The 11961-nt window shown below is 51.3% G+C and overlaps 1 protein-coding gene across 1 annotated transcript; it reads right to left on the bottom strand.

Moving 5' to 3' along the window:
• Window positions 1-267: 267 nt before the first annotated feature.
• Tmem86a (transmembrane protein 86A) lies at window positions 268-4364 on the bottom strand. Its single transcript, XM_057756251.1, has 3 exons — window positions 4218-4364; window positions 1896-2160; window positions 268-1572 (listed from the first exon to the last, which is right to left on the bottom strand). The coding sequence occupies exons 1-3, from the start codon at window positions 4236-4238 to the stop codon at window positions 1136-1138; spliced, it is 723 nt and encodes a 240-aa protein (XP_057612234.1). The 5' UTR covers window positions 4239-4364; the 3' UTR covers window positions 268-1135.
• Between the last annotated feature and the right edge of the window lie 7597 nt (window positions 4365-11961).

Genomic DNA, 11961 nt, shown 5'->3' on the forward strand with positions numbered 1-11961 from the left:
CGTGTATACACCCACCCCCCCACACACACACCCCCACACACACACACAGAAATGACCAGGGAAGTGAGACTCACTGAAACAAGTAGTGTCAGCACAGCCAGGGAGCCAGCTAGGTGCCAAGATGTCCAAGTCAAGACAAGAAGACAACTGTGACCCAGGCTGTGAGGACAACCAGGGCTCCTGGCACCATGCCTCCACTCCTGTCCAGCACAGGCACGTGCCACACAGGCAGACAAGTTAGGAAGCCAACAGCCCTTGAGTTTTAATTTAATTTTATTTTTTCATACGGGCAGTAGAGGGTGGAGTTACCCCACCCTTACTCCCCTTGCATTGACTGTGCCTCAGGTCATGAGACCCCAAATTGTCAGAACTTACTCCCAGGGCAGGAAGAAAGCATTGCTGATGGTGTGCTAGGGGAGGGCCCCCAGCCATGAGCCAGGTTAAGCACCCCTCAGGAGCTCTCCGAGGCCCACTCCTTTAAGCCTTTTACAGACAGCAGGACAAAAACATACAGCTGGGACCAGCCCCTTACTTTGGCATGGTTCACCCTAGCCCTGGGGACAGAGTCTGAGGGTGATGGCACAAGGCCTGAGCTCTGGAATGGCCTGTGAAGGAAGCTCCCCTTACTACCTCATAGACATCCAGTCAGCACTTGAAGACTGGGACTGGCAAAGTAACAAGGCTCGACAAAGGAAAACTAGGTCCACCTTCAACCAATCTTCCCAGTGGGGAGCCTGGGGAAGGAGCTTCAAGCACTGGTCCTGGGTCATCTTGGGAGCAAAAAGGTGGAAGAGGGTGAGCTTGGCAACTGGTCCTAGGCATAAGAGATAGTCACACTCTTCCGACTAGAAAAAAAAAAAAAAAAGAGGGGTCAAAAAGCACCATCATCTTCCAGGAGGGCTCGGACAGTCCTGATGGGACGCTGAGAGGTCTGCTCTGAATTAGGCGAGGGTATGAGGCTGCCTCTTTGAGCTCTCAGTGTTCTCCTGGACGATCAGCTTTCCTGGGAGCGCCTCCTGCCTACCCCTCAACGCCTGCCACTGTCCCAGGAGGTGCTTGCTGATCCAGCTCCTGCACACTCCCAGAGTCTGGGCTCCAGCCCCAGGAGAAAGCTGAGCAGACCCCAGCCCCTTCTTCAGTTGGCCTTGCTCAGTCTGTAGTCTTCCACCGGCTCCCGACTCTCGACAGCGGACAGGGCAATGAGCATCTGAGCAGCATAGTAAGTGGACATGATAAGTGCCCGAGAGTAGGGCACAGGGAAGCAGAACTTGTTGAGAGCGATGGTCAGGTCTGAGATGATGAAAAGCAGTGCACCGCTGCCGGCCGCCAGCTCCGTCCATCGCCACGCTGCCCCAACCAGCCGCAACCCTGCCATAGCTCTCCAGCCCATGAAGCTGATGAGGGCCACATAGACCCCTACCAAGTAGGTGAAGGCACCTGACAGTCCTGGGTAGAGCAGAGCATAGCACAACCCGGACAGCACTGCAATCACCAGACCTGTCCGGAGAGCCAGTGGCCGCATGCCAAAGGCCGAAGCGTAGAGTATGTGTGTCACAGCAAACATCAGGAGACCTGGAAGCAAGAGGGGATAAAGAATGCTAAAGGCAGGCTCGGTGACTTATGAGTACTCGTGTGAAGCAAATGGGACTGGGGATAACCTAGCAGCTTTGCTCTGGGAATAAGAGGGGGGTAAGGAAGACCTATATGTTTTAAATTCACCCTCACGTGCCCCCCTAGAGAACTGGTCCTCCTCCAGCCTCGGAACTGGTCCTCCCCAGCCTCGGAAACCCTCCAACTTCCTGTCCCTTCTTCCAAAGCCCTCCCCTACCCCAACCCCAAGACCCTCTTTCCTCCAGCCCCCGGCACCCTCCCAGGCAACTCTTATAACTACTGACCATACTCAAAGTAGCCGTGGTCCTGCCAGATGAGGAAGGCATCACCCACAGCAGAGAAGACGAGCCCCACAAAGATGAGGGAGGCACTGGGGTGGGCCAGCAGGAACCGGAAGCCATGGGCCAGAAGAAAAAGCCAGAGGCAGAAGATGGGCAGGCACTTGATAAGGGCACTGACCCACGACGGACTGGATGAGGGCAGCCAGAGCACAAAATACACGCAGGTGGCCTTAAAGAAGGGCACCAGTTTGGGTCCCTCGCTCTTCACCTGGAAGAGACAGGACAAGGGCAACACTCAGAGGTGGGAGGCACAGAAGCCCACGGTGGGATGTAAAACCCAGCACCTTTCTCCTAACCCTTTACGGCTCAGAACAGGGATGACTGACAGAGAAACCTAGTCCGTCCTGCTCTGAGCAGTCAGCAGGATGTGAACAAAGTCATTATCATCCTGAGGCTCGATTTACCAGGACAGGCAAGGGCTCCACTGTCCCGTGACTCTCGTCCACTCTCGGCTCTGGGGCTGGGCCAGAACAATCACGGGACCACCACTGAATATTAGGATACCCCCTTCTACAACTTAGTGTTGTTCTCTTCTGGCTTCCACCCCACCACTCCTAGAGGGGTCCCTCAGCACCACTCCTAGAGGGGTCCCTCAGCACCGCTCCCAGTGGTCATTGTCAGCATCGTCAGTTCCCAGCTGTGTGGGATTGGAGCACTGTCAGAGAGAAAGCACAGAAACACACTGACTGACTGACTCATGATCCCAGCTTTGGAGCCAGGACTCAAGCTTAGAGCCCTGGCAATACCAGGTGAGGGCCGGGAATGTAGGACAGTGACAGTGCCTCTGTCCCACATGCTTTCCGTCCTGCCCAGTCTGCCCCTCAGCTTCTACTCTACCTGCCTTAGACTAAAGGTGGCACCAAGGACAAAGAGAGGTGCTAGGGATGCTGGGAGGAGAAATAGATTTGTATTGAGAGCAATAAACAGTGCTTGAAACACCAAAGATTTCCATGGCTAGGAAGAGGGGGTGCTGGCCATTTCTTTTCCCAGAGAACAAGAGCAACTTGAGGCACTAAAGACAGGAAGGGGGGTGGGGAGGGCTTCTTGTCCCAGCTTCTGATCTGGAGCCAGCAGACAGGCTGGGAGGAGATGGGGAACTGAGAGGGGGAAGTTGGCGCAGCTGACTGGGTCTCAGTTGGATTAGGGGGAGGGCAGCTAAAGAAAGGTTTTAGTCAAGGCCACTGCAGGCGCAGTCCGAGATGGGGGAGGAGAGTCTGCAGATGTTCTGTGATCTCCTGAAACTTCTCTTGGGTTTGCTAGTTCAGGTGAATTGGAGGGCGAATTGAGGGTGAATTGGAGCAGCTGGGGTTCCCTATAGACCCCAAACTGCACCGAAAGTGCTCTGGCTGGGTGAGCAAGCTATTCTACACAGGACTGTGAGGACACACTCAGAGTCCCGGTAAATCAGGTACCTGATGCTACTGGGGAAGGGTAGAGAAGATACATACATCCAGTGGGTCCAGAGAATAACCTGCTCTTTTTCTGCCAGCAGTGAGAGACGAGAGCAGAGTTGACACTCCCTTCCCATGGAAACTCCCTTATCAGGAATAGTCAGGATGAGGGCACAGTTGAGGGAGGAGATCCGCAGGGATGCCCAGCTCCACCTGTCAGCCCTCGGAACATCAACTTTGCTCTTCCCTCATCGCCCAGACCCATATTTTCCAGAAAAAATTAGCAGTAGGTGGTAAAATCATGGTAGAGAAGCCAGCCTTAGAAGGGTGGGGAGACAAGACAAAGGTTAGAGTTGAAGTTTGAAAAGGAGGTCAAGCCAACAGAGAGCGGTCCACCGTCACCTAGGTCACCTAGCGCCTTAACAGCATTGCTTAGACAGAGGCGTCGCCTCCTGCGCCTACAAGATAACGTGGAAACGAACTTGGGGCAGGATTCTCAAGAAGTCTTTCCCACCACCACCACCCACTCCGACACACACACCCTCTCGAACGCTTCTCTGAGGTCCCACCATGCCGAACCCAGAGGCCTGCTGCGTCCAGTCCCAGGCCAAGACCCGAGGACCCGCTCCAGACACACATGGATCAACAAAGTCACGCTTCCGAGTCACGTGCACAATGTTTTCCTCCCTCCCGCGGGCAGACGGGGGGCGCGCGGAGGAGGGGTGCCGCGTGAGTGAGGAGCAAGGGACCGTGACAGCCGCGCTTCCCCAGGAAGGGCACCAGCTTCCTCCGCTTCCCAGGCTGCCTGGCTGGCCGCTGCCTCGTCCCAGGCCCGGGGGAGCTCCGGCCGCGGCGCGCGCGCTCGCGCACTCACCACAGTGACCGGGGACACCATGGCGGCGGCGGCGGCGGCTGGCACACGCTCCGGATTGCACCGCCGGGACGCACCCAGGGCCAGGTGAGCAGACGACGGAACAAAGCGGGGTGAAGTACAATACCTCCCGCGCGCCTGGCGCTCGGAGTACTGTCTGTAAACCGTACGACGTCACCACGGATACAGCCAATGAGCAGGCCGGAGCCTCGGATGGGCGGAGTCCTGCTGGCGGCGCCGGCTGGGCACCCTAGGTCTCTGCGCTGAAAAGGAGGTCCTCCCACCCCGGGCGCGGGCGGGGCCTCAAGGCCACGCCCTTTCAGGAGGCGTGCCAGGGCATCCCGGAACGTGACCGCGACCCCCACGGCTAAGGAGCCAGCTTGGCTACGAAACGAGCACACCACTTCCCTGGGAGCACCGCGAGATGCATCCTCTCTTAACTCCGGAACGAAAACCAAAGACAGATTCTCGTCAGCCTTTAAACAGGCAGTCTAGGCGGTCGCAATTCCAATAAGACACGGCTTTAATAGTGTAGTCACAGGTCCCAGTGGCCACGGGAGAGTCAGCAGACACTCAACCTTCAGCATGGGAAGAGATACGCATTCGGGCACACAATGTACATAAACTATATAGAATCGTAGTTGTATTAAGTGCACTGAACCAGTGCAGCTACGGATGGCAACTGTGGGGTTGACCGCCATCCTTCACCTACTATTAAAGCCGCGGATGAAAGAAAGCAGCGGCCTGTGTGTGGACCCCCGTAAAGGCAACAGGTACTAGATTGCCTTGGTCACACACCCCTCACAGCTGGAACAGTGACAGACAAGAGCAAAGCAGGAATGGCAGCAAACCTGAGCGTGCTTAAGGACCCAAAGGAATGTGAACTGACTGTCACAAGTTCAATGTAAATGGTTGTAATACTGGTGGGCTGGAGCATGTTTAGAAGTATTGTTCAAAACTGGATGGATTAGCAGAGAGCCCATGGATTGCAACGCTAGAGATCCCATGGCCTCTGCCCTCTCTAGCCTAGATTTCCTCATCTGTAAAATGAGTGGGTGACCTCTAAGGTTCTGCCCGGTCCAGACCTGTTGTATAGGATGAGGAAGGGGAAAGGTTGCTGGTGTCAGGAAATACAAGTCTGTCTAGGAGATTTCATGGAAATAGAGCTTTCCAAATTCCATAGGATACATACAGAGCTTTAGCTGTGGCCTTGACTGTTGGGAAGGGGAGGAACACTGGCAGCTTCCCGAGATGGGGTTACCAGGCCCCTGCCGGCCTGGAGGAGACACAAGGTGCTTCTCCAGTTATCCCTTCCCACAGTCATTCTCTTTGTTTTCCCTCCAACCCTTCCCCAGCTATCCCTAAGCCCTAAACTACTGACCTAACCCTCTCAGAGAAGGACAGCCCCTTTTTTTTTTGTTTTTTTTGTTTTTTTTTTTTTTTTTTTTTTTTTGGTTTTTCAAGACAGGGTTTCTCTGTGGTTTTGGAGCCTATCCTGGAACTAGCTCTTGTAGACCAGGCTGGTCTCGAACTTGTTTTTTGAGACAGGGTTTCTCTGTAGCTTTGGAGCCTGTCCTGGAACTAGACAGCCCTCCTTTTGTAACATTGTTAACAACCTGAAATTCCAGATAAGGTCCATGAAGGATGACAGACAAGGTTTGGGGAAGGGGAGTGATCTCTAGGCTAATTCGTGATCTGTTTTTTTCCAGTCAGGAGCTTCGAGGAGTCCACCTACCTTTCAGAGTGAGAGATGAGAACAGCTGTCCCCACTGCTTTCATACGCACCATAAGTTGCTGGGGAAGTGTGTGTTGCTGGGGAAGAGCTCCAAACTGAAAGCAACATGGACATGCCCCCTCCCCCCTAACCCCCCCTTGTCCTCCCCTTTCCTAGGGCTCACTGAGGTTGTAGCTGGTCACACACCACTCTGCCCTTGGAGCCTCAGTTCCCCATGAACAAGTTATAAAATCATGACATACCTTCCAGTTTGGGGCCAAACCGTCCCTATCACATAGGGGAATTGTCAAGTCGGAGTGTTTTTGTTCCTCTGGACCCCAGTTTGTCTAATTCTAAAAATGAAAGTGTAAACTTTTAAAAGCATTTCTCTCCGGTGGGGGGGGAGGTGAGTGCGGTTGAGGTCAGAGTTGTCAGAACTCCCTGGAGGGGGTATTACGGAGCATCTGTGAGTTGCCTGGAATGCCTGTTGAAAACAAAACTCGGGGCCTCTGCAAGAGCAGTGTGTACTGCTGCTACCCATGCGCCGTCTCGCCAGCTTCTGAGAATGTAAACCTTTTTAGGGGTTCGCAAAACCTGGGGCCAACCAGAATTACTTGAAAAGTGTTTTTTAAAATGTGTCATTTCCCTACCTTGGCCCTACTCATTCACCGGTTTTCATAGGCTTCATATATAAATACCTAAATATACAGAAAAGCATAAAGCCTAGAAATGTCCCTCACAGAATAGTAATACCAGTGGGCAAAATAATTTCATAAACAGTGGCCCACAGAACTGTGGCATCGCTCCTCCACGCTGTTTCTCGGTCTACCCTCCTATCATTATTGTTATTTTGTTTTGAGAAGAGTTGCACTGTATAGCTCTGGCTGACCTGGAACTCTGTAGGCGAGGCTGGACTTGGATTCACAGAGACCTGCTGCCCACATCCGTTCTGCCCTGGGAGTCCAAGCCTTAGACTTAAGCACAGTGCTGGCCAGAAACACCACTTCTAGCTAGTTGAGGTCAGCTGTCAGAGGCCTATCGGAGTGGGAGGAACACATGGACAAGGTCCATTGGACCAGCGGAGAATCCGCATTTCTAGAAGACGTGCTCCTCCCTGGCTAACTCGGGCTGTCTTCCTCAAACCTCAGGCTTTGGCAATGTGCCTCTGGACCAACGACTGGTTTAGTTACCTAATCCTCGTCTTTCTCTGCCTGCTTGAGCTAACTGAATTTCTGCCCTGCCCTAATCTTATCTTTGAAGACAAAATGCCCAATGGCCAAAAGTCCCTCTTCAGGTGGTTAACTCAAACCGGTCTGACCTAAGATGGATACTAGAGTGATTGCCCGTGACTTCTGACTTCCTTAAGATCCTATGGCTGCGTGATAAATGACACCTCTCAGCAGGTGACAGGTGGGCAGAAAGAGTCATAGAAGGAAGAAAAATAGGGGCATTTGGATTCCTGGAAAGTCTTTAGCAAGCACGGGAAAGATAGGGCTCTTTCTGTCCTTCATTAGCTTACCCCTCCCTTGTTTCTTTCCCCCCATGGCTATAACTTCCTGACCCTAGCCACTGGAGCAGCTACTGTGCAAATTTAGCTCCCACTCCTAGTCTTTGCCAAAAATTTCCTTCCCTGTTCAGTGAGCATTCAATTTTATTGGGAATTCTGCAACTCCAAGAGGAAAAAGGGAACTAAGTATTGGCAACAGTTTGGCGGATGTATCCATGCCTCTACAGGTTCAACCCTCTAGATATTGGACCGTCACTGACGCAGACCCTGAAAAGTGTGCTTTCCCTCAAAGAGACGATGTATCCTAATTTTGTTCATATGGGTAATGTATTTTTGTTCAGTTTTCATTTCACGCACTGATTTGCTCCACCGAGAGATATATAAAGTGTGTCTGCACATGTGCCGACTCTCGTGTTAGATGCCAGAAGTGAGAAACATTGACTCGAAAACAGCCTGTGAGCTCATGGAGTGCACAGCTGACTGCGAGCGGACGAGTCAACAAACAGGTGGTGTAGCAACTCCAGTAATTGCGTTATGAAGCTGGGTGTGGTGTCACATACCTGTAGTCCCAGATGCTCAGGAAGCTGATGTGGAAGGGTGCCTTGAGCCCACAGGGTCAGGACCAGTATGGTCAGCACAGTCTCAAGAAAAAAAAATGATGACAATCATTAGAGTATGAATGTATGTGACAGCTGACATTCAGAAGACATCAGAGTAATTCACTGTACCTGTCACAGTAGAGAAACATGGGGCTTAATCTAGAAGAATAAGTTAGGCTTCATCGAGCAAGCACCATTGAGTCAGATATGCACAGAACAGCACGAGAGACACACGGAATCAGGGACAAACCTGTAGCCTGGGAGAGGGAGGGTGATGCTGTGAACTAGAGAAACTGGAGAAGAAATAAGAGGAGCCAAGTCAGGATAGATCTTGAAGGTTCTACTAAGGAGTTTGGACTTAGGCGGTCGATGCCTATTGTTTTCTGCTATTAACTTCTCTGGTCAGTCCCGGCTCTCTAGGTCTGGTCCAGACTCCCCAGAGCACACCTAACCAGCTTTAAGATCTTCACTCCAGTCAGGCAGTGGTGGCGCACACCTTTAATCCCAACACTCAGGAGGCAGAGACAGGTGGGTGGATCTGTATGAGTTCAAGGCCAGCCTGGTCTACAGAGTGAGTTCCAACAATGCAGGAAGGCTACAGAAAGAAAGCCTGTCTCAGAAAAACAAAAATAGAATCTTCGGCTTCACTCCTATTACCGTCCCACTTAACCTGAAGATCTGGAGAAGAAAGATTAGAAATGTCACAAGGGTGTGACATGAAATTGTGGTAAAAGTATGTGAGACTAGGTTGACCAGGTTGTTGGGGTGGTTTGATTATTTGCTTGTTTGTTTTTGAGACAGGGCCCCACTATGTTGTAGCTCACTATATTGACTAGACTGGCTTCCAAAGATCCACTTGCCTCTGCTTCCCCGCTGCTGGGATTAAAGGCATGTACCCTTTAATCCTAGTGATAATATGCCTGACCCCAAGTGATAGGTTTTTTTAAAGAGAGATGAACATGTACCAGCCAAATGGGGAGTGTTTGGAAGGCACTAGACACCGAGCTAGAGCTCAGACCAGAAGTAAAGACTTTTGAGTATAGACTTGCCAGTCACAGCCGGTTGTTTCCTGGGTTTTGGACTAGGATCAAGTGCATAAGTAATAGCCATACTGACAGCTAGCTGGATGTGACTAGCCAGTGGAGAGTCTTGATAGAGCAGAAAAGAAGCACCAAGCCAAGCTCTGAGGGACTATGATATTTAGGGGAATGGCATACAAGGAAAACCTGTAAAGAGACAAACACAGGTAAACATGTGGCTGTAAGCTCTGATATACTCAGAAACAAGGGCACTCACAAGGAAAGAGACAGGCACACCCAGGTGCTATGCCATGCAGAGATAACATGGGATTGTGATTTGGTTAACTCCATCCAGAAAAGGTGATGGATGATGTCTTTACTTCTCCTTTGCAGTAGCAGAAGCTTCAAAGATGTGAAACACTACCCATCCCCATTCCAAACTATGTTCCATGCCCCAAGGTCTGTGGAGACTCTGCACACACACACACACACACACACACACTCCTTCCCTCTCTGCTTCCAGGAGCTGACCTAGGAATACCAAATCATCTGAGAGCATCCATTCCAGAATGCCTGTGTCATGGAAGCAGGGAGGTGAACCCTGGAGTTTACAATGCAATCCATGGTTTGGAACCAAAGAATCTATCAGAACTCCTTTCTGGACCCTCCTAGAGGGCTGGATTTTGATACTGTTAGAAATTAATATGTGGAATCAGGGGTGGTGTCAACAAAGATGTTCTGGACTCTGTGATTAGACTCTGGGCTGGGGCTGGTTTAAGTCCAGGCTCTTCATTTTCTGTGCGCATTTGTCAGATCTGTTGGCCTCTCTCTCTTTTTCTGAAAGGAAGTCTGTTAACACGTGTTCCATGTCCAGCTGTCAGAGGAGCTCGCTCTCTTTTGTTCATTGACAAGGGCATCATTGGGCCTTAAAATCTGAGTGAATTTTTATAACTGGAATTTGTCAGCCGAAGGGTCTTCTGGGAATGTTCCTCAGGGGGGAATCCCTCTCTTCCAGACGATTATGTGGGATAGATAACCACCAGCACCGAAAATTCCAGAATTCCAGGGTCTCTGAAATCTGTCCTCTCTCTCTCTCTCTCTCTCTCTCTCTCTCTCTCTCTCTCTCTCTCTCTCCCTCCCTCCCTCCCTCCCTCCCTCCCTCCCTCTCTCTCTCTCTCTCTCTCCCTGTGTGTGTGTGTGTGTGTGTGTGTGCCATAACACACATGTAGAGATTAAAGAACAAGTTCTAAAAGTCAATTCTTTCCTCCCTTCCTCCCTGCTCCCGTCATGTGGATGCTGGGCTTTGAGCACAGGTCTTCAGACTTGAAAGCAAGCCGCTTTACCCCCTGAGCCTTCTCTACAGCCCTCAAGTGTTTTTGTCATCCCAGCCCCCTCAGTCTCACGTACCACATTAGATCCTACAGTGTTTGGGCCTCACTTTGGGTTTTTCCTACCCCAGTGCTGGAAAGCTAGGAGGAAGAAGGCAGTGTCTCAGGAGTTGAATAAGAAGATGGCCTTAGTGGGGGAACAGGAGACCCCACTCATTAAGACCTGGACTCTGTTTTAGTAATTGTCTCCCCTATGTCAGCATCTGAGGGCCTGTCTTGGGATGATAGGGAAGAACAGACTGCCCAGATACTCTCCCCTGCACAGACCACTTCTCTAGCTCTCCTCATTCCAATGTGGCTGTTCCTTCTTCAGTCAGGCGTACAAACGGCACTCACTGATCACTTACACCAAAACAGGTTGCCTCTAGATGCAGACACGAACCCAGCAGAGCTCCCCTGTCGCCATGGAGCCCCCCAGTCCAGCTGGGGAGGCTGACACTTCTCTCTCCACAGATCTGATCAGAACAGTGGACAGGGACAGTGAGGCAGGGGGTTGGGAGGTGGGGCAACGCTGTGCAAAGGTCGGGGAGTTATTTATATTATCCCAGCCCTCCCCAAACCCTTTCCTATTCCAGCCCAACTTCCTGTCTCCCATCCGGAGGAGTACAGACCTTGGAAGCATGTCAGACTCGTGTGTTACAATAGGGTTGAAACTCCAAAGGAGGAAGTGCTGGAGCTCTTACCATACGCCCCTCTTGGCTCTAACTGGAAAGAGGGCAGGGGTTAATTATGGTGGGGGCTTTAGCTCTGTCTCCATGTTCCTCTATCTTCCAGAACTGAACATTTAGCCCCTTTTAAAAAGTTTTACAATGAAGCTTATTTTGGAGTTTTTTTTCCCCCCGAGACAGGGTTTCTCTGTGTAACAGTTTTAGCTGTCCTGGAACTCTGGAACTAGCTCTTGTACACCAGGCTGGCCTTGAACTCACAGAGATCCACCTGCCTCTGCCTCCCAAGTGCTGGGATTAAAGGTGTACGCCACCACCGCCCAGCAATGAAGCTTGTTTCAGAAAGCTATGTTTAAACCTCCCCTCCCTTTCTTTCTTTTGGCTTTTCAAGATATTTAATACATTTCATATAAGGAGGATTGGTTGATTTCTGCCCCTTCACTGCCAAAGGGACTGCTACAGTATCTCCGCCTTCTCCTTGTCGGTGGTAACCAGAACATAAAGGTTTCGGGTGCACTGGACTTTGAATCTCACACTACCCTTGTTCTTGGTGTTGGCCGATTTGGCATCCTTTCTGGCCATCAGCAGAAAATCCATGACATTCTCCATTTTCTGAGGCACGGTGCTGAGAAGAATAATGTCTATCTTATCTTTTCCCATTTTTTCTAGGCCTGTAGAAACCCCACCAAGACCAGCAGCGGTATGCCGTGGGTACCTGAGGACAGTGGGAAACCAGACACACGTAAGAGAGGCATTAGCTAAAGCAGGTGTGGGACGGCAGCCCAGCGTCACAGGGACAGCGTCCGAGGCCAGAAGTTCCTGCTTCGATTTCCAGCACCAGCCATTCCTCCTGGA

Source organism: Chionomys nivalis, chromosome 23, assembly GCF_950005125.1.
Source record: "Chionomys nivalis chromosome 23, mChiNiv1.1, whole genome shotgun sequence".
Lineage (NCBI taxonomy): Eukaryota > Metazoa > Chordata > Mammalia > Rodentia > Cricetidae > Chionomys > Chionomys nivalis.

Bases quoted from the DNA above. Each gene is read 5' to 3' on its own strand.
- Tmem86a (XM_057756251.1), bottom strand. From the start codon at position 4,238: ATGGTGTCCCCGGTCACTGTG. The intron at 2,161-4,217 runs GTGAGTGCGCGA...TGTCTCTTCCAG, and splicing joins TGGTGTCCCCGGTCACTGTG to GTGAAGAGCGAGGGACCCAA. The intron at 1,573-1,895 runs GTCAGTAGTTAT...TCTTGCTTCCAG, and splicing joins CCACGGCTACTTTGAGTATG to GTCTCCTGATGTTTGCTGTG.